Source organism: Dermacentor silvarum, chromosome 8 (assembly GCF_013339745.2).
Source record: "Dermacentor silvarum isolate Dsil-2018 chromosome 8, BIME_Dsil_1.4, whole genome shotgun sequence".
NCBI classification, from domain to species: domain Eukaryota; kingdom Metazoa; phylum Arthropoda; class Arachnida; order Ixodida; family Ixodidae; genus Dermacentor; species Dermacentor silvarum.
Genome location: NC_051161.1, coordinates 72,490,943 through 72,515,436, shown reverse-complemented (window position 1 = coordinate 72,515,436; position 24,494 = coordinate 72,490,943). Strand labels below are relative to the sequence as shown.

The 24,494-nt window shown below is 45.0% G+C and overlaps 1 protein-coding gene across 1 annotated transcript; it reads right to left on the bottom strand.

Moving 5' to 3' along the window:
* On the bottom strand, nucleotides 1–24,494 carry LOC119461438 (TGF-beta-activated kinase 1 and MAP3K7-binding protein 2-like). Its single transcript, XM_037722741.2, has 8 exons — nucleotides 24,371–24,494; nucleotides 22,398–22,529; nucleotides 19,921–20,265; nucleotides 18,349–18,469; nucleotides 12,276–12,424; nucleotides 11,510–11,732; nucleotides 6,492–6,638; nucleotides 1–342 (listed from the first exon to the last, which is right to left on the bottom strand). The coding sequence occupies exons 2-8, from the start codon at nucleotides 22,500–22,502 to the stop codon at nucleotides 335–337; spliced, it is 1,098 nt and encodes a 365-aa protein (XP_037578669.1). The 5' UTR covers nucleotides 22,503–22,529; nucleotides 24,371–24,494; the 3' UTR covers nucleotides 1–334.

Genomic DNA, 24,494 nt, shown 5'->3' with positions numbered 1-24,494 from the left:
GACGCAGTGCTGCAATTTTTATTTGTCACACATACGCAACTAAGACAAATACGTTACACGAAGAACAAAAAATTATGTCGTCACAAATGAATGGAATGCACGAACCTCACAATTATCCTCTCCAACTGCATAACTTAAGCTTACAGGACCATCTTTTACCAAAACATTACCAGCACGTTTAAATGGTATGTACAAAAAACTGAAGAGTTCATCTGTACAATGTTCTGCACATAGTGTGCCACCAGTGACGAGAAGCATGGCATTGTCTTTGTGTGAACGCCCTGGCTGCCTGCTGTCTCCTGGCAATGAATACTTGTGGTGGGCGCTTTACCGGTCACACATCTGATGAAAACAACAAAAGGAAAAACATCTTCAGGAAAAGTGCCGATAACAAGAACTCGAAACAGTAAAGTGCACATCAAGCGATCTTTGTGTTCTCTATACAGTTTTGATTTTTGTCATGTCCAGCAGAGGTGTTATAACACTGAACCCTAGCCTCCGTTAAAAAAAGTTCTAATTGTGAATTGCCTGCTAAGCAGAACATTTGGGGATCGTTGCTAACGTTTCACAGATGCAGATAAATTCTGTTTTAAGCTGTACATCTGATTAAACGGACATTTTGAAGTCCTGTCATGTTGTTCTTTTAAAAGGTCTGCTGTACATGTGCCAATTGTTGAGCCCCCACACAAGTACTAATTAAGGTGCTGGTCCTAGTCTAGCTCCTTCACCACTGAAAGCGGTGGAAGCAGATATGGCAAAAGAAATGCACACATGTGCACACTTCCTGTTAGCGTTGCTACGATCTGAAGTAATATTGTAACATTAAGGATCGCCCCTTGATGCAACGATGCACTGTACTGGACATGACACACAACAAATGTAGCAGTGTCATTGAGGTACCATTGCATTAAAGTACTTACACTTGCTGCCTCACGTTTGCTCAGCATGTGTTATAAGGAAAAATGGGAAAATGACAACAGTTACTACACTGATGATCACATAGGCTTTCCAGCACAATGCAGTATGCAGCGTTCAGCTTTTGCAAATGTAGGCATTACTGTTTTGCTGTGGCATGAGCAAGTGCTGCAAAGTGCTGACATTTAATTCCAACTTCATCATAAATATAAGAGGGCTGCTAACATAATTAAGACTTCACTAGTCAATTCCCAAGAATACAGAGGGGTGGGTCACTTCTTCAAAAATAGATGAAGGATCGATTTCTCCAAACATGTTTTACCGATGCTTAGCCATAAAATGATTTTGCAATCAAACATACAATGATTCACATCTTCCAAGTTAACTGCATGCCGCATATGCTTTTGGCTAACGATTTGCTACCAAAGGCATTGATTTTGCAATTTACATTCCTGTTACTGATCTTAACTTGATTTCTAAGCCTTCAGAGCGTACGCATCCATCAAAATTGTAATTCCGCTCTTTGCGTTCTCCCCCAGCTGCTTCCTACAGCACCGACGAAGTCCTCAATTTAGTTATGCAAGTTATGCAGTGGAAGATGCACAGCCCTAGTTAGCACAGAAAGCCTGGAGCATTAGTGTTGCTGTGCAAGAGCCATTAAGAATTGGTATGAGCAGGCCTTTCTTATGCCTTCTGTCACAATTGTACTATTACTTACAGTAACAAGATTGTGATGTACATGACAGCAAAAGGTTTCAAAACTTCAAAACTAAAGAAACAGCATCATGGAGTACTGACACACGTTTTCAAATCTAGAAACTCTACCACTTGCTTCTGGCAGTAAAAGAATCACACTTAGCAAGTATGAAGGATGGGAAACATAAGAGATATCAATTTGATACTAAAGTCGTCTCACAATGCACCTCACGCCATCAACATTATCAAGATGTTGTGTGGCAATAAGGCCAGGTATAGTGGTGTTGCTCATAAAGAAATAAAAAAAAAGCACTGCGCAAGCTTATTCTGGCTAGGCACACGAGCGGAAGCCACAGCGATCACACAAATGAAGTGAGCCAGTGTATAGAGATGTCATGACGCATCAACCTCCTAGGTACTGAAACCAAAACTGGTTCAGAGAAACAAATAATATGGTCGCTCTGGTGCTTGCCAGTATTTTTTTCCAAGGTTTACAGGATTTGAAAGTTCATTTAGATAAATTAAATTACAAGTTGAGAATGTCCGGTCAGTACTCCCTTTTACTGTTTCCCTACCGTGCCCATTGGGCATCATTAGCCCGCTAACAACGGTTTCGAATGCCGTTTTCGATACCTTCTGTACAGCTAACCGACCCACTGTGCCATCTGACACATAGCAGGACAACTAAACTTTAGTTTCAGATGGAGTTCGTTTTTTCCCCACTTGGTGGCGATTTTTGAACGGACTCTGAACACGTGCGCATGCTCAATAATGGCCACCCCCGAAAGCGATGTGTGCTCCGAAATATCGCAGATCTCGTGTTGTGCTGCGTCTGCAGCTGGCTTTACCAATGGCTTGAGCATGAGCGAGTCAAGAGGATGGCTGCCTTTTCATCTGACTTTGACTCTGAGAGGGACGACGTCGGAAATCAACCCGGAACTTGAGAATGCAATGCTAATTCGTGCTCCTCCACCAATTTAAGCCATTCGGCACTAGCCAGCTAACAGGGAGACATACTGAAGCTGCAAGAAATGTTATGACAGCAAAATGCAGCAGAAAACGAGCCTACTGCAAGACTTGCAACACTCCCCTATATGTTTCACACAGAGGAGCTCCATGCAGCTGTTATAGCTGTGCATATAATGTGGCTAGTATTAGACAGTGAAAGATTTTGCATATTTCAGAAATACTTTAGCATGTTTTTATTTTTAGATAAAAGCATGTATTTAGAAGTTTTGTTAAATTTTATTTCACAATCTTGTGTTTGGCAATTTATATTTTTTATAACATAAATCTCCTTAATAAATGCTGTATGCCTGAAAAGTCGACTAATTATGCTTTGCTTTCATATATTGTATGAAACTTGAAGTGCAACAGTTCTTCTAGAGTAAAAAAAAATCTTGTGTAACTTACAAAAACAGTCATTTTCCCCAGGGTAGGGAAAGAGTTAAGTGCACCTAAACATTGCTTTTGACAATGACACTACCTATTGCTTCTGCAAATTACAAAATGTGCAATACTCAGACTGAGCTTTTACATTTTTAAACCCCCAAGGCAATACAGAAGCATACCTTAAGCAACACACCTTAAAGCAATCCTAAGGTTGCTTTTGCAGAGCTACTACAGGACAGTGCTCAATAGAACAAGTGGCTGTGTCTCCAGAAGTCAACGTGCGCTCTTACAGACTGCAACACATACGAGACCCCAATAAAAGCGTCTCTTCTTTCTGACACCCCAGCTCTAGTGCAAGTCATAATACTAGCGCAAGCCTCTTAGTTCACTTCCAGAGGGCCTATAACAATTTGAATGGTGAGGACAAGGCTTCCTGGTTTTCCCAAGTTCTGGAGCACTGTGCCTACAACAACAGATTAAAAAAAATGCCACAACCACAAAGTTTTCTTTTTTTTAACAATGTGGCACACTACTAACTGCTATGGCCACAGTGGCCACAAGCAAGCTTGAAAACATAGTTATAAACTGTCTTCAGGTACGAGATTTTATTTAATCAAAACATTATGTACGAGCTATTGTGTCGTTTTACAATTAACATTACTGTAAGACATTACAGAAGTCAACAAGTGTACCAATTAGCAGTATCAACAGACTAGGAACTGTGCTGGTTGACACTACAGGAGACATACTAGTGACAACGTGTATATACATATGTCAACAAAGAACATGTGTATACAAGTGGACAGTGAAAGGGTGCACACAATCTTACACAGACTGCCTTTAAGATGAACCCTGTTAAGATGGATTCTCTGAGAAGCTGAATGGTTCAGTGACCTCTCTAAGACAATTCTTAAAATGACGCTAAAGAGAAACAATTGGTTTAGACTGATAAAGTATTTTGTTCAAAACTCTATTTTTGTCGATTTCCCGGTATAAGAGGTTCAATACTCTTATATTTAGAGAGAGTGATGGTCCAAATTCCATTTTTTTTTTTCCGCAACTAAATTCCAGCGCTAGTATGTCAATGTGACGTCACGGATTGAAAACTTTTCTCGTATTTGAGCCATTGCAGCTTAGTAAAATTTCTTGAAACTTGTTATGTTCAGTTTTTGGCTCTTTTAGAATGTAACGTAGCCCATCTCAAGATTGATAACAGTTAACTAGGCCCCAGCAGGTGCTGTCACAATCCATGACATCATGACAAGTTGGTGTGGGAACTTGAAGGTGGCATCGCCACCGGTTTTCGTTTTTGCATATTTTATGGCTTAGCAAGCCTTTTCGCAATCGTACAAAGGTACCATATTTCCCGGTGTATAAGGCGCATCTTTTTTCTAAAAATTTTCTTCGGTGCGTCTTATATATGCATAAAACCAAGCACGCCTGGTGCAACCAATATACGTGTCTTTTTTTTTCATGAGTACAAGAAACCATGCGTGGCAGAAATCTAATCCTGTGTTAACAGTGGAGCGACCATGCCAGCTCCGAGCGCTCACCGTGTAGGCAGTGTGGCTACCGTAGCGTAGCAGCTGCAGTAAAGGTCGCTATCGTGGCCTCCGTGATAAGAAGTCACACGTACTAGTTTACAGTTATAGTAGTGCAGTTTTCTTTGTAAAGAAGTTATACCCACAGGACTAACATACTAAATAAGACAATGGCACCACAATTTTTCACTGTTACATGGTGGCGCCCGACATCTGCTCTAAAAAGGAAAAAGAGAGCACCACTTATATGTCATCATCATCAGTCAACCGTGCGAGAAGTCTAAGCAGTTCAGCAGTAGTCGCCGTGCTTCCAGTTTCCAGTCATTTCACTTTGTAATGCATTTCAGGTGTGACACGTGATGTGATTGCTGTTTGTGTGTACGGCTTGAGCATGCCACAACATGTCACTCCCCAGACGAAATGCCAGCGACTGACTTCAAGATGCTTATAACATCGGCGTACAAGTTATTCAGAGGCTGCGATGGTAACCCAGCGACGCTGCCGGCCAAAGTGACTGAACTTTGAAAGTTTGCCAGGAAGGTGAGACATTCAATGACTTCGGGTAAAGTGCAATATATGCTGGTTTTCTGTGCCTAAGAGAAGCGTTGGTTCAAGTTACCTTGCTAGAATTTTCAGCTCATAAAAATTTGGTTTACGGAAATTTAGTGCCCTAAAATGGGTGAGCGCAACATTTCACGATGAGTGTACAAAGGAGCACAATCATGTTTGATCATGCCGACCAATCTAAAATATGTGCGTCTTATACAGCAGATGCGCCTTATGTACCAATTCTTTCTTTGAAAGTTGCGAAAAGTAGAGGGTGCGTCTATACAAAGGTGCGACCTTATACACCAGCAAATACAGTAATTTATTTATACAGCTCAACTTACTTTGTCTCTTTAGTGTCCTTTTAAAAGGAAATGGGAAGAGAAAATATGAAGATGAGCAAACAAGCAATCTGAATGTGTTGACTCATCAAGCAGAAGTGAATGCGGCCTGAACAATGGGCAGATGTGAGACACCCTTTCATTGACCACGGGGATTGCAAAAATCGAGGGTGCTCTTGGTGTGTGCAACAGACAGATACAAGCTCTACAGGTACACAGCCCTAACATGTGGGTAGGCTCCTACTTATCATCCTGCTTACTTGTTACCCTAGCAACACTATTGTACATGTACGGGGTCAAAGTGGTTTCTCTTGCCTCAACACAAGTTTTCTCATCCATAAAATTATTGATCATCAACTATGTACAAAGAAAGCAGTCCCACTACACATGACTACATCTTAAAAGCGACAGCTATCCTAGTCTTACATCTGTTCTGCTGTACGGTTTGATACAGATTATTATAGGGACATTTTTGCATCGGTGTGTGCAACAACAGCCAATATGGCATGTTCGAGAGGCGTAGGAATGATGGGAAGTACAGGTTCTCCCCAAAGGCAGCATTAAATATGCCTACGTGGCTTATGTTAAGCACCTTATTAAAGCTGATCTGTCCTACAGATTGGCTTGGTAACAATTATAGCTCAGTTTGACCTCTGAATGCTACCCTTTGAGTTTTTTCAGGGCCTTGAACAAAGCAGGTCATCTTGAGGAATGCACACAGCACGCACACAAGCACACTAACACACACTTTAGCAAGAACAGAAAAGACAATGTAATGAAATAAATAAAGAGACAAACATTACCTCTGACACGTTAAGACCAGCGCACTTTCCACAAATCTCACAGTTGAATGGCTACGGTAACCCTCCACTGATGTGTGCGTCATGTCAACAAAGTCTACAAAGTCAAAATCTACACACAGCCAACTAAGGTGATTTCCATTGCGTCGCATGTGAGCAGGGCTGTGTAGTTGGTCATGCGCGCTGGAGGTACGTGTGGCAATAGCACCGCTGATCGGGTGACAGATTCAGGTGGTGCAGGTAGCGCAGACCCCAGTTACCTGACGAGGGTGCCTTGGGCATCTCGCACAGCTCGCAAGCCTCCAGGGCCGGGTGATTGAGAAAGGTGCACTTGGAGCACTTCCACCGGTTGTCCTCCTGGTTCTCCTCGTCTTCCGAAAGGATGCTGTTCGGTCGCGGTGAGGGTGCTGCACAAGGAGAAATGGGGTGCATGACCATACATGAAGATGGGAAGGGGGAAGGAGCCAAAGAAGGCAAAATGCTCAAAAGACAGAGGTTCATCCTCTGGATGGATGACATCCTGATTCATGGATGAATGGCGTGTGATTTGGTGCCCCACAGCCCTCGATTAGTTGGTGAAAAAAGCGTGCTGCTGCACAGTGTCGATGATGGGTGCAGAAAGTTGGCTGCAGCACACGACACTTCAATTTTGGTGGGAAGTCAATTTGTGATGACAATGAGTGTTTTAATTGTACCCCCCCTAGACATGTTCCTCACTCTCTTTTAAACTGCAGCTTCAAATTACCTCCTGCTGTGGTGAGTCAACAGGTGAAATGTGAAGAACAACCACCCATTTTCTAAATGATACCAGATCTCAAGAATGTGCTTTGCCTAGAAAATCAGGTTTGATACATGCAAATGGCTCACAATTAAGCTTTTCGGTATGCCTTTAGAAGCAGCAACAAATGGAGACACATAAGTACCCTTTTGGATAAAATGCATGCGAGGCATTAAACAATAAGAATAGCTAACAGTGGGAAGTGTTTTCATAGCAGTCATAGCAGTCAGAAGCACAGACTTTGTGCTTAGACACAAGTGCGCAAAGGGATGTGTACATAGATCGGTGCACTAGAAAACATGATAGGCGTCCGACAGCACATAAAAAACGCAAAATAGTTCAGAACACAGTGCTAAGATATTTCTTCAGTGAAGAAAACTATGTCCTCTATAATAATATGTCCAGTACATCTGATGATACAGAAAAGCTGGCAGAAAATTTCACAACGCAAACATTGCCACTGTGACCATATACAGTGGAACCCCAATTATACAACTTTTTCGCGACCGCATGAGAATGTCGTATAATCCGGGCATCACAGCATATTCCGACCAACAAAACCTATGTCTAAAATGAACGGATTCGTGCGACAGAGTTCGGAGGAGCTTTAATTTAAACTATAGGCTAATACTCTGCAGGACTGGGAAACCAAAATCACCATAAGATTAACTGCAAAAAGAATACTGCTGTGCAGCTAGGTGCCAATCACGCTTTATTGGAACGATTTATCATACCTAGCTGTACTGCGATCCGCACCTGCCAGCATGGCAAAACCCATTTGCACACTTAAAAAAAAATCAGTCAATTTCTTGTAGGCTTTCTATGAGCCACGCTGCAAAAGCTTTCTTTCGAGCCCAACGACTTCTGCAAGGAGGTCCCCTACAGCATCGCCTGCACAGATGAATTTCCAAATATTGTCGATGCTACGTAACTACATCTGTGAACACAGGCACAGCAGCATCTCTGGCATCATCCTTGTCCAAGGTGGCAGCCAGCAGTGTCAGCATGAGGCAATGCCTCCTAATCCTGTCTCATATGACGGCCCGCGCGGAACCAAGAACCTAAAGAGGGACGCGCAAGAAGTGGTCTCTTGTGTAGACCGAAAGCTCTGAACTGCGTGAGTGAACACACTTATCAGATTCGCACATGTTTTCGTGCTTTCCATATACACTGGGGCGATATTCTCGGGGGACCACTTTCAAAGATAGTTTCCCTTTCACAAGGCTTGGCAATGGACTTTGCACACTTTGCACTGTGCAAAGATAGAAAGCTTGACACAGTGCCAGAAACAATGTCAGTCATAAACGCAGACACATCTGGTGCAGAGTCACGCGAGAACAAAGCTATCTCGGAAAGAAAACTTAGAGGAGCAAAAAATGCAGAGAGAAAGTGCAACGAGATGGCAACAAAGGGAAACGAACAATGAGAAGGCAGCGAATGCGAAGGAAGGAAAAAGGAGGCTAGTGGAAAGAATTCTCAGCTTACTGCGTGCAAAGGGGCGCTCTCCCCCTCCTGACAAAGGGGATGGTGCCGCAAAGGAGCTGGCGGCGCCTGTGGCACTCCTCAGGTTGGGTTCGCAGTTCCGCGCCAGTTGTTGTAAGAGACAGGACGTGCGTAATCTTGCCTCATATAATCAAGTTTTTTAATGCATAGTCTCTAGGGGGAGTTCGCTGGGACTACACTAATCTGTCGTTAAACTTGGGATGTCGCAAAATCGGAGGACACACAATCGGGGGGTTCCACTGTACCTGTGCCAGAAGGCTTGCCATGTTTTGCAAGTTACAGACCTTGACACAGAGGTCCCGTTTTCACAAATGTCTACAATACGGTCTGCTGTTAAAGGGAACACAAACTTAGTATTCTGCCATTGATGTCATCGACACATTGCAAGAAAGGCCTACTAGTACAGAGGATTGAATTGGTACAAAAATTGCACTGCTTTAACCGATGACTGTTATGACCGGTTTGTGTCGCAAAACAAGCCAGGAAAAGGACGACAACCAGGAAAAGGACCACAAGCATTAACCGTATTTACTAGATTGTAACGCAAGTTTTTTTCCCAGATTTTTGCTACCTGAAGTCGATCCTCGTGTTACTATCGAATACTGAAATTCAAGTTGTCTAAAAAGTGCAATGATGCACCCAATTCTAATCAACGAGTGAAATGTGCAAGTGAACATGCACGAGGGACGCGCACGCTTTCACGGAGAGTAAACACACGGCAGAGCTAGCGCAAACACGAAGTCTTCCGTCGTGCGAAAGGTCCTGGGGGGGGGGGGGGGGGGGGCGGAGGCGACGTTTAGCTGCGACACCAAATGCGTATCTTGCGACCAGGCACAAGGGGAACTGGCGACTCAATTTCCCATGCGAAATAAGGAAAGCCGAAAGGCAGTGCTGGAGGGAGGGGGCACGGCTTCTACTCTGCCACCATGCTGCGTACTTTGCGCGGTGCGGGCTGTCACGCGCACCGTATCTTGAAAGCCATCTCCACACGGCTCTTACCTTTCTACACGCTGTGCTTTCGCCGCTCAGTTTCCGTTCAAGCGATAGACTGCACGAACCTTCGGTCGCTGCAGCTGGCACGCTTGCTCACGCTAGCATTTTGACAGTGGTTGTGCACGGTCATCGAGTGTGGTCTAATCATGTTTGCTAGTGTGCGCTGCCACCATGCTTGTTAATTCAGTTAGTAAGCGAATGTGTCCAAGTTTATACATCCAATAAAACTACTGTCCTTACTCCGTATAGCTTTGTACTAATTTGCTATCTCAATTGATGCTTCGCCTTTTGGGCGGAACTGCAACATTTTCATTCATCCGGTGGTCTCGCGTTACTTTAGCAGCTTTCTTTTTATTTTGTCTTGGTGGACGCAATGAAAAGTCACCCCTCGCATTACAATCCAGTAAATACAGCATTTACTGTATGACAATAGAGCATGCTACGACACTCACTTTGTTGTAGTGAAAAATCCAGCCAGTTAATTTTGCCTGCCTGGCACTAAGGTGACTTACATCTTTTGCAGCACATGCAAAGTCATGCAACAGTCATGCGAAGAGCCTCTCGGGATAGCACAACTTTTGCCGGCTGCGCATGGCTATTACTGTCACTTTCATTGATGTCTGCCCATTTCACCTGTGCAACGAGTGCTTCGCCAGTCAAATATACGTACTTCGCAACCGTGCCATCTGAGCGCGGAAAATCCTCTAGCGCCAACACGTGGTTGTCGTCCATTGTTTCCTCGAGCTTGTACCATGCCACGGTTGATGAGCAGACGTGTGCTTACCGCGGTTTGTGGTGTGCAGAGGCGTAGTTCTATTGGCATCCCCTTACCCCTACATAATGGTGTCCAATGTGGGGCTCTTGGAACATCGAAAGACAGATTTGCTCGGTTCGAGACAACCTTTGTTTGAACTGGAGCGTAGGCTTAGTGTGGATTTTGATAGCTAGCGTCGGCGGCGAGCTTTCTTGGGAGCGAGGCCATGGTTGCTGCGGTGTGTTTGAACCTGCCAAAGTGCTAAGCCTTCCGGAAAGGTTTTAGAAGAAAATCATTTATACGAGAGCCACATGGCCCGCGTCCTTGGAGAGCGGGGCCCAGCACCCGCTGAGCCTCGGCAAGCCCACAGCGAGTGAGCGAGGAAGTATCGTGGGCTAGCACTTAGCATTTAAGTAGCCGCCAGACATTATAAAAGCTGAATTTAAACATCATACCACGTGGGCGATGCACATACAGAATTGCTCTCCCTTGCACTACTGCAATGTTTGTTGAGTGCATTGAGTGCGCTGGGGTGCAAGGATAGAGAGAAACATCGGTTTCACGTGACCTTCAGACCATGTGTATGTTCTCGGCCATTGGGCAAGGCCATTAAAGCAGAGAAGGCGGGAAGGGGTGTAGGGAAACCTCCTTCGCTTCACTTCCATGTTTGAAGCAGCTGACTGAGGCTTCAAGGGTTAAGAAGCAAGTTACATGTACACAGCGCAGTGCCATCAGAAGAAACTCACAATCCTGTTTTTTTTCCTTTTCTAGCTGGCTCACACTTTTCAAATTGTCAAAACCATTAATTCAACGCGAAACAATTGCAGTAAGCGTTTTAACGTGGAATACATTATGAAGTTGGCTGTAACATGGTTTTTTAATTGTTATATATTATATACTGTTTAAAATGGTATTGTTATAAGTGGACTCAACTTTACTTTTATGTATCAATGTATGTTTGATGGATCATATCAGCGACTTTCCGAAAAAGTAAACGAATGTTTCAGTTGTATTGGCTTGACCGTACTGTACAACTATATGACAGAATAGTCGGCTTATAAGAACACCATGAACTATAAAGTGCACGTATTCTAACCAAGTCAGAAGCTTTCCTCTCCGGGCATTGCCCTCTCCTGCCCAGCTACTTAGTTATGCATGTCGTGCACAGACCTAAGGGAGCTGTTGCTCTAAGACTCTAGAACAATGAGTGCTGCAGCATGCGACAAATAATCCTCTGTAGGGCTGCTTACTGTTAGACTGCAACACCCGGGGTGGCGACAGGATAGGTCTACTAAGAGGAGGTGGCACTGGGTGAGGCACAGCCTGGCCCGGATTTAACCTATGGTAGAAGTGCTCGTCAGTGGCCCCTAGCGGCACCTCCCCACGTGCGTACAGGTCGACTTCACTCAGCAGGCAGTGGCATTCTACGTTCAACGTCCGGTTCCTCCTCCGCAGGGTCCCGAGTTCCTCCATCTAAAACAAGGAGAGCAGAGCAGTGTCTTTTATTTTCTTACAGGCTCATATGTGGCCCTTAATATCAAGCACTTGCAATAATAGAAGTCTTATTACCTTCTGGTGCAGGCGAAAAGCTAATTTGGAGTTGCAAACAGGCACTTTTGTTGCAGCGTCCAACGTACTTATACAGCATTTTTCTGTGTGTAACCCACCTCTGCTTATAACCAGGACCCCCAATTAAAGCACCCAGAAGAAGAAGAAGAAGAAGAGAAAAAATACATATATATATATACATATAAAACAAGTGCATACAGTGGAAGTAGTAAGTGCGCACAATGCTCACATCATTTAAAAACAGTTCCCATTTGCGGATGCACGACTCGTCCACGTCGTATCTTTGCCCAGAGGCCATGCTACCCACCTCTTTGGCGATAATGATTATCTTCAGCATCTGCTGTGCTGTACAGAACTGCTTAACAGATTGAAGGGCAGCAAGATCTGACTGGAAAGCTGCAGGCAAGAACTACACAAAAGTAAACAAAGGCACTGATGCCCACCAACCTGTGAGGGAGTGGCATCAAGCAAATGCTTGCTCATCAATCTGGTCTCTTTGGATTCCACCTCTGTTCGAAGCTGCTGGAGGAGCTGCATCTGCTGGGCGTACGTTCGCTGCAGCAGCTCAAACCTTTGGCGCTGGTGGGTGAGAAGAGCTGCATCACAGCGAAAGGGTGCAAGAGTTCATGCCGCCATACCTGCTAAACTACAAATCTTAATATTCGTAAACAATGACACAAACACAACAAAAAGGGTTCATCGCGTTACCACAAGCCGACTCCCCTACCCCTTCCCTTTCCCCTTGCTCGCTCTCAAGCCGCCATCTTTGTCGGCTCACCCTAGCATGCCTTCACTCACACCTAAAGCATGCGGGGTGTGGTAGGATCTTATTGCACTTTGACTTTATACGAAACATGATGCTGCTCCACTTTTTCAACATTAAAGTGTTGAAAATCAGCCTAAAGGCATTTTTCATACTGCAGTGGATCCAGGATATAAAAAACTCCAAGGAGATTACAAAATATATCGGAGTATTGATAATTCTAAATATAAAATAAGCCTATCTGAACTTATCTGAGATCTCCACATGCTTGGACAGTTTCTCAAGATCATGAAAAGTGGGGACTTACTGATTTGCTTCTCCCAAGACTGTATCGAATGCAGAAAGTTCACTAATGTTTTGCTCACGAACATTGCAAGTAGTTTGCGCTGCGGAATGGGCTGATACACAATAATAATGCTAACCCTAAATGGCCGCATCACCCGGACATGCGACCGCACAGCGCCTTGCGCGTGTCAAAGTGCTTGTTGCACATTCTTATTTAGCACAAGGTAGAAATGGATGCACCGCGGAAGCAAACTAGCCTGTATGGATATGCGCTGTGCCGCTAGCAGCGCACTTGTACTGCAAATTGCGCAAGAATATGCCCGGCCGCGTGTCTGTTACAATACCAAGAATACAGCGTTTAAATGACCGATCGTCATAAGTAGGATTGTTATGCCGGGTTTTGGAAATGAGTTCCTGTTGGAACCTGTTGTCCTCACTTCTCGACCGTCCTAAAAAGTCCGCACGTCTCTTCTTGTGTGCTGTTCAGCGCTCTGATGCCTGGAGGCAGGTACGTCCCTTTGTTCTTGGCCCTCCGCCTTCGGCCCCTATGTCAGTGAGTGTCAACACTAAACACACGCCGTTAAGTTTTGGAAGTGGGTTTAAGCTTGCAGGACATTTGCACTCAAGTGTAACCATGTGTGCATGAATGAAACCCTTTCAGGGCAGACCCGCAAATTGCACAGCAATGAGTCTTGCGGTGGTTTAGTTAAATGTTAATCTAACAATCCGTCCAAGTGCAGGTTGAGGTCGGATTCGTTTTGGCCGCTCACAGAATCCTAAAATGCCGTTTGCGGGAAGCCCTTGTCTACAAGACAAACTCAGCAGCACAGCATCTCCAGTTTGGCATCCCATACCCAGCGCCACTCAGTGCGAAGATGGAATGTCATTCACGCTTTCTTGTGGAATGTGTATTGGACCATAAGGCCTTTCGTGTTCTTGAAGTAGAGTGGCGATGTACTCTTGCCAATAATGAATGGCCACCGTTTGCATAAGCCATCCATACGTGCAGCGAGCAAAACTGAGAGCACCCTGCTCATTTTTCCTCCGTGGCATGTACAGTAAAACCTCGATGATACGATCACGGCTGGTACGAATTTCGGTGTGATACGAATTCATAACATTCCCTGGCCGAAATACATTGCTCACAATACAGTGTAGGCCGCTTATAACGCAAGTCACCGGAGTAGCGAATATCCGCATTATAAGCGGTACTGCACTATAACCAAAACAACAATTTTATTGTGACAGCAATTATATAGACACTCCAGGCGCATTTCGAGCTGCTGTAGCTGTCGCCGCGAGGTTCCGTATAAAGTCTAAGGGCGATAAAATTGTTGCTGTGTGCTATATGTGCGACTGAAAGCGTGCGAGGATGAGCCGGTGATCGCGTCTCAATCTCGCACACGCAGAGAGGAAAGCGGGAAGGAAGGGCGCTGCATTCCGTCGCGCGCACCGCTCGGAGGGGGGTGTTTACTCCGAGCGCGCATAGCGCAGATACAGCGGCCCGCAGGGGCCGCAGTATCTTGAAAGCTATCGTGAGGAATGCTTGAAAGCCACGCATCCTGCACCTCATGAGGAATGCTGGGATGCTTGGCCGGCGCGACTTGGTGCGTCGGGCGAAAAATATGAACAGAGCTATTCACGGGCCAGCAACGTTGGAACACGCCGATGGCGCGAGATGCACCAGTTGTTCGCCACCGTGACGTCATGGAGCTCAATGTGCGCACTCGCGTTACATTGGAGTATATCTACGGATTGAGGAGAGCGTTCGCCATCCCATTTGACTGCCAAACTTCCAGACAGCCGCACTGTAACCGGTATTTCGGCTTCCGCAACTGCACTATAAGCGATACGTGTATACATGGAGTGCTATGGGAAAATTAACGGGAGTCTGAAAAGACTGTGCTACAGTCAAATCTCGTTAATTCGAACACGCTTAATTCGAACTGCCGGTTTTTTCGAACTGACGCTGTGGTCCCGTCAAAGTTATGTGTATTCCAATGGGCGAAAATGCTCGGTAATTCGAACGCGAAAGCATTTGCGACGGTTAATTCGAACATACCACGGGCCGACAATGCTCTCAGCAGCGCGCCAAATAACGCGGCGGCGCCTCCGACTGGCATTGCTCCGACACCGCCATAGAGCAAAAGCTTTGGAGAGACCCCTTAATGCAGCGGCGGAGGCCCAGTCCGGCAAACGCTCGCTTCCCGATAACGGCGCCAGCACAGCGGCAGGCGCGCGCGGAGACCGTCGAAGGTGAGGGAGTTGCGAGGGAGTCAGGAGAGAGGGCAAGGGGAGCCACCGAAGCCACTGCCACCGAAGCGGCGGAGTTGCCAAGGCCAAATCCGCTTCCCTGCCGCCCTCCTCCCTCACATTCCACGGTCTCGGCGCGCGCCTTCCGCTCACTGTAAGTTTTGTTGTCTGCCGTTATCGGGAACCGAGCGTTGGCCGGCATGGGCAGTTGCGCTTTTACGCTCGCTAACGGCAGAAAACTAAACTTCAGAGAGCGAGCTATGCCGGCGCCGTGCGCGCGCGGGGACCGTTGAAGGTGAGGGAGCTGCAAGGGAGTTGGGAGAGAGAGCGAGGGGAGTCACCGAAGCGGCGGAGTTGCCGAGGCCAAATCTGCCGCCATAAAGCAAAAGCTTTGGAGCGACCCATTAATGCAGCGGCGGAAGCCAAGTCCGGCAAACGCTCGCTTCCCGATAACGGCAGAAAACAAAACTTCAGGGAGCGGGCTATGACCCGGTGCCGGCACGGCACGGTGGCGCGCGCGCGCGGAGACCGTTGAAGGTGAGGGCGCTGTGAGGGAGTCCAAATCCGCTTCCCTGCCACCATCCTCCCTCACATTCGTCTCTGCGCGCGCCCGCCCTTTGCCATGCAGGCGCCGTCCGCTCCCCGAAGTTTCGTTTTCTGCCGTTATCGGGAACCGAGCATTGGCCGGCGTGGGCAGTTGCGCTCTTTATGCATTTGCGCACCGCGATATTTCACGACTCGCACCGTTCGTGCATCATGCTATGGTGCTGGAATACTTCAAAAATACGTCCTTCCTTTAATTCGAACAAATTTTCGGGCCCCTTCGAGTTCGAATTATCAAGATTCGACTGTAGTAGAAAGTTATACGAAGTAAGGATAGTGTTACTTGTAACGGCCATATAAACTTGTAAGCATTCGCTTACTAACTAAATTACCAAGCATGGTGTCACGTGTGCACAGGTAAATATGAACACATCTCGCCCGATGACCACGGACACTCGCTATCGAAAGGCTGGCGCGAGCAAGCGCAGCAGCAGCGAGCGAATTGACCTTCGCATTGTTTATCCCTTCTACACGAACTAAAGAACGAAAGCACAGCGCATACGAAGCTACCGGCACTAGGCACACTTTATCAACATCGCAGATCGTTTTGACGATGAGGCCCATGCAGGCGCACACTTTGCGCACGTCACAGATTGCTGTCTCTGCAATGTGCTAGTCACTTGTTGCAACATACAAGCTGGCTGCATCGCTAAATTTACGTGAACGCCACATTCAAGCACAACGTAAGCTGCAGGAACATTGCAGATTGGCGACGTATCACGGGGAACTTAATACATGGGAGTCAATGGGATTTAGGTCGGGACCGCAAAAACGTGACATTGCAGCCAGGAAAACACAGCAGCGAGGAAAGTATCAATGGGGTTCTACTATTAGAAATTTTTTCTGGTAAAAATAAAATAATGTTTTTTAAACTTTGTGTATGTTTTGACGGTACGAATTTTGGGTGATACGAATATATCACGTGACCCCGCGAGATTTGTATCCCCGAGATTTTACTGTACTGCACTTCAGATTCCATTTCTTGTTTGACAGCATCTTTCTTAGGAGAAGCACACTTGCAGAAGCGGGGCACAAAGTTTGATATATTGAATGTGGCGGTGAAACGGAATTCAATGTACACGTAGTACATTGCTATACTTGGACATGGGATTTTCAAGGGGATTTTACATCTGTTCGATATAGACAATAATTCGATATATCCGAGTTTGATATAATTGGGATCGACTGCATTACTCATTAACTAACCAGAGGTGTTTTCCAAAGATGTGAAGAGACTATAGGGTTAATGAGCACCACAGTGGTTTCCTCAAAGACATTTTTAGGTACAGAACAGCACAAACTAGCTCAAGCCAAGATATTGCGCGTAATTGACTTCACTTTGCCACTCATTAGACTACCAGAAGCACCGCGACATCTGGAGTTCACACTGAGCGATTGTGTGCATGTCCCTTGAATAAGCTAACTGTAGCGACATTCCTCCTCTCTCGGCCTTTCCTTATCCGAGTTCCCTCCCTGCATGCCCTTCCCTCGCCACTTGCACTCTCAGTTTGCTCTATTTGAATGCAGCAATTGCACTTCCAACCACTGCAATCGCTGCCATACCAGGATTCGCTATCTCCGTGATTGGCGCAATCGTGAGGCTGTGCACTGCGATCAGCAGAAACTGTCATGGCGCCTTCATGATTAAAAACAAAACCAAACAAAACAAAAAACAAAAGGCGCAGCCGGCAGCGCACGCTTGTTTCCGCATTTTCGTGCTCGCATTTTTACGCATTTTCCGTGCTCACGTTGGTTTCGACGGGAATTCAGGGCGCAGGCTCCTTTCCCAAGCGTATCGCCCCTGAAGGAAGCCGAACGCCAGGCCGGGGTACGCTTGTACTTTTTTGAAGCCAGTGGGTGCCCGGCGGCGGTGGGAATCGAACCCACAGGCGCTAGCACAACCGCGTGACATTGCTGCACCAACAAGGAAGTGTGGATAAGCCAAGGACCACCTTGCCTGCCCTCACTCGCCGGCTCGGGGAGCAAGATAAAAGAATGTCGCGACCTCAATTTTTATTCAGGGGGCCTAACCGGTAGCAGCTGTTAGCATCCACAGACAGAAAGAATACGAAAGCTACTTTTACAAAACATCTGAGACCAACAACACAAAGCCCTGCACTGTGCCAGCGATCTTTTGCCGACGCATGCTGGAGCCAAAGCTGTTTTGGCGCCCCATTTCCGACATTTTTTTGCTTTCGCCGCTATTTCACACAGAAATTTATGCGAGTATTAAAATGGCACAATTGGTGCAGGATCCCCACCCCGTGTTTATTGAAAAGTGCTGCTGTCACAATGCAACACAGAATTTTAAGAAAGTCCTGCAATAACTTTAGTTGTACATTTTGCCATACCTTAGGCATATGTGGCTGTGCCTGACATGGTCATACAAGCCAGAAACATGAGCAACATAGGTATAACTTCCAATTAGCATTTTTGGTGATAAATATGTCATTATCAAATACCAACTAGATGAAGAAAGCCTTCTAAAGGAACCTTTATTAAGAGCAACAGCCTTAAGGTCCCAGAAATGCTTCCATGGACTGCAAACCGTTCACAACATTTCCAAGAAATCTTCAGTGAGGACTACTCATATGGTGAACCCTTCAGTGGTCTCACCTTGGATCATGTCATCTAGGACAGGTGGAGAGTGGTGAAGCCGAGTCATGGGGGAGTCCATGGCACCTGTCTGCGGCCAGCCAGGTCCATACAGTGAAGTTGTGGGCATGCTTGTGGAAATCTGCAGTCCAAACAAATTGGGAAAACATTAGAAAAAAAAATGCAAACTAGGCACAACATCCTACTTCTGTTCTACAGCAAAAGGGCAAGAATATGAACAGAGTAAATACTAACACAATAGGAACCTTGGATGCTTCATACAGGGTGTTCTTTTTCAGCTGCACCAAATTTTTAAAAATTGCTTGTGGCAGATAACACAATTCTAACCGTCGATCTAAATTACTATATGAGGCAGGCATTACTTCAATAATAATTCAAACTGCTTAATTGAATAATTAACATAGTTCAACTAATTAACTTAGTGAATTTTTACTTGATGGCACATATTTAAATCTACGAATTGTAGCTAGGGAGTATGCAAGGTATATCGACTTAGAACGAATTTTCAGGACTATGCTACTTTCGAGATAATATTCAAAGTGTCTGATGAAATGCATTGGCGTTCCAGTTACTTTGGTGTGTCAATGCATAAAACAGCCGTTTTCTTAAAAAAGGAAGTGAAACAACAATGCAATTTTACCGCAACTCCAATAGTGCATATCTCGAAACCGGTACCATCCTCAGAATTTGTTCTAAGTTGATATGCTTTGCATACTCACTAGTTACATAGATTAAAATATGTGCTGTAAATTAATTAAAAGTTCATTGGTGTAATTATGTTAATTATTCAATGAAGCATTCCAATTTTTCATAAAATTAATGACCGTCTCACCTAGTAATTTAGATCAAGGGTTACTATTGTGCTATCTGCCACAGACAATTTCAAAAAATTTGGTGCAGCTAAAAAACACCCCTGCATATTAAAATATTCCGACTGTATATTCCCAGGCTACCCGAACTCAATGCCCATCTTTCTGTCTGTCTACAATAAATCGAGATGAGAGCCACACAATCTTCAAAAAACTATCTATCTTTATCTATCTATCAAATGCTTTATCCTGTCCTTCGTTTGCTAGAGTGCCACTCCAAACCACCTCTCCTAACTTTACTGCTCTTAATGCTAGAAATGTATGCACTATGCACTGGCATCCCTAGCAACCTTTGCCTCTCTTTGTTAAGCTGTGAAAAGCCCCCAAACCTTTACTCTCTTTGTTAAGCTGTGAAAAGCCCCAAATATGTTTAACAGCAGCTGTGGTATGCAAGATGGAGGCGATGGACCATCCACTATACAAACCTGATCAGCATGTAAAAAATTAAATTTAGGGGTTTTACGTGCCAAAACCACAATCTGATTATGAGGCACGTTGTAGTGCGGGACTCTGAATTCTGACCACCTGGGTTCTTTTTTTTTAATATGAACCTAAATCTAAGTACACAAGCGTTGTTGCAGTTCGCCCCCCATGGAAATGCAGCCGCTGCAACCGAGATTGGACCCGCAACCTCGAGCTCAGCAGTGCACAATCTTACTAAGCTAATGCGGCGGGTAGCACGTAATAAATCTCACGGACATACCTGTGGCCTGTAGTCCGCGCGTGCGGGAGGCTGGTCTGGTCGAGTAGGAGGAAAGTAGGGTGGTGTTTGGTGGGTTGCCTGAGGGGAACGGTGATACTGCAGCCTGGATGGCGAGTGTGGCGAGGTCGGCGTGACGGGTGTCACGGGTGTCAGCATGCCAGGGTACGGTGGTGGCAGGTCCTGGTCCACTGGGAACGGAGGCTCAAGGGGCTCGAACAGCCGAGAAGTTGGCAGGCGTGCTCCCTCCCGATTTATCGAGGCCTCTTCCGAGTCAAACTGGCTGTAAAGCTGGTCTTGGCTTGCACGGGTGAGGTGTTCTATGCACTCTGCTCTGTTGCGGGGATACTGAAAGTCGCACCAGACAAATAAACAAGATCACTCTTTACCTATTCTATCCCCCTCAGACACAGTGTCCACCCTCCACAGACGACCTTCAATTTCTCCAAAATAAATGTGAAATGATAAGCTAAATTGTTCTGATGTAACGTAAACCTAGACACAGGTGGCACTACATGTCAAGCGTGTAATCAATTTTTATGCCACCAGTTTTCAAGAAGAATCATATCTTATGTGGGACGCAGGGTTCATACACAACACTTGACCCAAAATTGAAGGACAAGTTAAGGATTAAAGGTAAACATTTGATAGATATCTGCCTGGTTGTGGACAACTGAAAACGCCATATAAGCACTGCTACACCTCACGCCATCTCACTCCTGAAGAAGGAGCCGGTTGGGCTCCGAAACGTCAGGTTTTAAAAAGAAATTTTGGTTTGAGTTTTTCCTTCTCTTCAAGAATTTCAATGATTTCAAAGGCTGAAATTCAAGGAGGGGGAAACAAACCTTAATTACACATACACTGAAATATTGTGAAATCTCCCTTCTTTGCTGCAATTTCTAATCAGCTTAGCAGCTGCTGAGTTGGCCATGCACTTCACGCTCTTCAGGTAGCATTTTTAAGTTGTCTTTTCCATTATAATGATGCCAATCACCTCCTGGCATGATGGTCAAGGGCATCAGACATGCCAGACACTTGTGTAAATGCCAAATGTCTGAAACTTCCTTTCTGCTAGGCATTTATAGAGCCTGGGGTATGAAAACGGAGCCATTATGGCTACGGTGCGAACCAACTAGCAAAAATACAAAGTGGTAGCACAGCTTGGTCACTTGATCTGGCTTTGTCTAGCTCTACAATGGCAACGGTGATTCAAACAAGCCTGTCGTTAGTGGCCTGTGGACATGCCACATGGAAATTGTTTAGCCACGCTCTCAAAAGAAAATAACCTGGGATCGTTTCCCAATAGACAGTGCCCATGGTATAGCCCCCATACAAAGCTGGTTACTTTGAATGTTCGAAAGTTTCCCCCAAGCACAGTTTTCAAGGAATACAAGGATCTCATTTATTTTCAAGGAGTCCTGAGGGCCTTTGAATGTCATTTTCCGAATTCATGTGTTTTCAAGAATTTCAAGGAAGTGCATGAACCCTGGAGACGTATTACTGTGTTGTCACCAAAGACAAAAAAATTAGTGCGTAGTACATGTTAAATGCAAACAGATGAATCGGCAATCAAGACTGAAAAGTAAATGCGAGCAACCGCCATGTGATATTAAACCTGTGTCTGCGTGTTTAGGCAAACAAAAGGCACTTTTATGAGAACAAAGTGGAGAAATGGACTTTCTGTCCACATAATGGTACTGATGTGAGCACGCATTGAACAAAGAAGTAGTTTTCAGGTTCATAACAGGCCATTTGACAATAAGAACTGACTTTAAAAGGCAAGTGTCACAACAATCTTGCTGGGTCTGAGGAAGCTATACTTATGTTTCATACTTGGCAGGCATTGCTGCTGAAGCCACTCAGCTATAGAACTGCATCACTGCACGTTTCGGAGCAAACTGGCTTTAATTTACGATGTCTTTATCTGAACAACTTCCTACGTTAAACATACAGGTGGGGAAAAAACACCCAGTAAAACCTTGTTCATACGTTCCGGAAAAAAAAAATATACATATATGTATATTGTGAGACGTTGGCCGATGCGATGCCTTTATTTCCGAGCAGCCGCCCGAGTCAGGGACGAAGCACCGCACGAGACAAAAGATGATGATGAGTCGTATGTACAAATGATGACGACGATATGCACAAATAGCGCTCACACAAGATGATGAGTCGTATGTACAGATGACGATGACGATATGCACAAAATGTGCTCACAATATATATATATTTCGAGATGATAAATGTACTAATAGGAAAACGTACGATCCGAAGATGCTAAAAAACTTGACAGATTCAACTGTAGTTGACATCTATATAATGCGAAGCATTGAGCAACACACAATGAGTAACCAAGTGTGTCTTATAAACACGTAACTTCTTTATTTCACATGTTTTTGTTGTGAGAGTTATTATTTACTAGGGCCCGATGCTAGGAACCACTGACAATAATACAAAGACTGATAGGAAAGGCTACTTACAAGCTGTACATAAGACTGAATCACTGCATCTGGTAGTTCCGGAAACTGAGCTCTCATGTCATTGTAGAGGTCCTGGTGCACTGGTGGCACTGAACACATCGCCATACCCGTAGTGTGAATCTAGCACAGTGTCTGCATGACATAAGAGGCACACACAGCCATCAGGCATCACAGCACCTGCTTCCATACTATGATGGCAATTAAGCAAGCTTGCTGCATATTTATTTAGAATGGGTTAGTGCGATAGCATGGTCTTATAGAAAAATGTCATGTATCTCAAAACAAATTATTGTAAGCTGTTCCCATTAGATATTATTGATACAATTCCATCCTATAGTTCCTTTATTTATTGTGTTGAAGTGACTGTTATTCAGGCTGGTAATAAGACAGTCACAGTTTTTACATTTATAATAATGGTTTGAAAACAGACAGGGCCAGCAGTCCTAGGTGAACTAGCGTTGCTGCAGACACCTGCATCATGTTTGCGGTTCCATTGCTGGTGTGGGTGTGCAGTGTTGTGCAGCACGTTATTCAGAAAGCAGCACATGACACTTTTCAAAGGTTAGGGCTATATTTTGTTTGTAACCCCACTAGGAAAAATCCTGACGAAAATGACATAGAAGTGAGCTTCTCAACACACTAGAAAAAATCCTGGCTACGAAAGCGATGCAGAAGTCAGCTTCTCAATCCCAAAGGATTAGGAACCAAACCAAAATAGACTGAGAGCCCACCACACGAAGGAAAGCGAAGGTTTTGGCAAATCTAATAACTGTGAAAAAAAACTTGCACTGTTCAGGGCTTTACTGAGACTCACCCCTGTGGCTGTAGGGTTACATTTGATTACATTTTTTTTTTCGCTCAAAGAAATGACAGTGATGACCCTTGTAACACCCATCAAAGCATGACTGTTCAAATCAAATCGTGCCTCTGCATAACCAAACCTTCTCGATATTTGCTGTTCACTAGTTAGGACGTTCACTGTCAAGCTGCGTGCACTGAAGCCCCCCGACACCGTGAACCTAAACACGCCAGCGTAACGAGCACCTCTACAGGGTGATGTTGCGTGTAACCCTTCTATACAATTTGTACAGACGGAAAATAGTGCGTGCGCCACGTTCAAGACGCGGAAAGCGAATGAGACGCGAATGATGTGCCGGAAAAACACGTAAACCAAATGAAAGAGCAAACCAAACCAAAGGTGCAGGAACGATTTCGGCGCCGCTGAACTTGTCAACATATACCAAGAGACCATAGTTCAACCACAACACCCCGCTTCATCGTTTCATCGTTTCGCCGTGAATGAACTTCTGTTTTATTCCACGTTCCAGGAACGAAGACAACATTGACTCTCAATTAATGGACGGCTCCATCAGCAAGATCGTTATTGTTACAACACAATGAACCAGATCAAACGCCGGCGTCGGATTGCACAGCATCCGGCAACAATCGGTAATCGCCCAATTTCAGAGAAATATTTGAAAACGAATTTCAAAGTCTAACTGTCCACGGAATCCACATAACTGAGGCCAAAGATAGGGTTCACGACATGTTAGGACGCTTAACATGTTTGCGTATTTGTCGGTGACTTGTAACGATTGATAGGTGACTGCAATGATCTGCGGAAACACGAAACGCGGAGCATGAAAACAGTCAATGCGGCAGGAGCGTGTAGGCTGCGACGACATTCGAAGCAGTTTCTGTCACGTCTCATCAAAGTTACCTGTCATACTTCTGGCACCCAAAATCACTAACTTGCTCTCGGACCTAAAGATAACTTCGCGTTAAAAACAAAATTAAAATAGTTGTGGTCCCGACAGCTATAAGCCTAAATGATATCGGCACAAGACGAACTCAAGCAATGTAAGAAATGACAGCTTTGTATACACTTCCTACAACTTGGCGGCAATGAACTGTGTTAACTTCGTCAGTTATGAGATTACGTAAAGAGTTAAAAACCGTAAATGGGCGCTCACCATCTCAGCATCTTGCAACAGAAAATTACGTCACATCAGCGCGAACTGACATCGGCAATCACCTGTTTACAGTACCTTGTTGCCAGCACTTCATGTTTCCTCCGATGGTTTTCGGCGTTGTGCC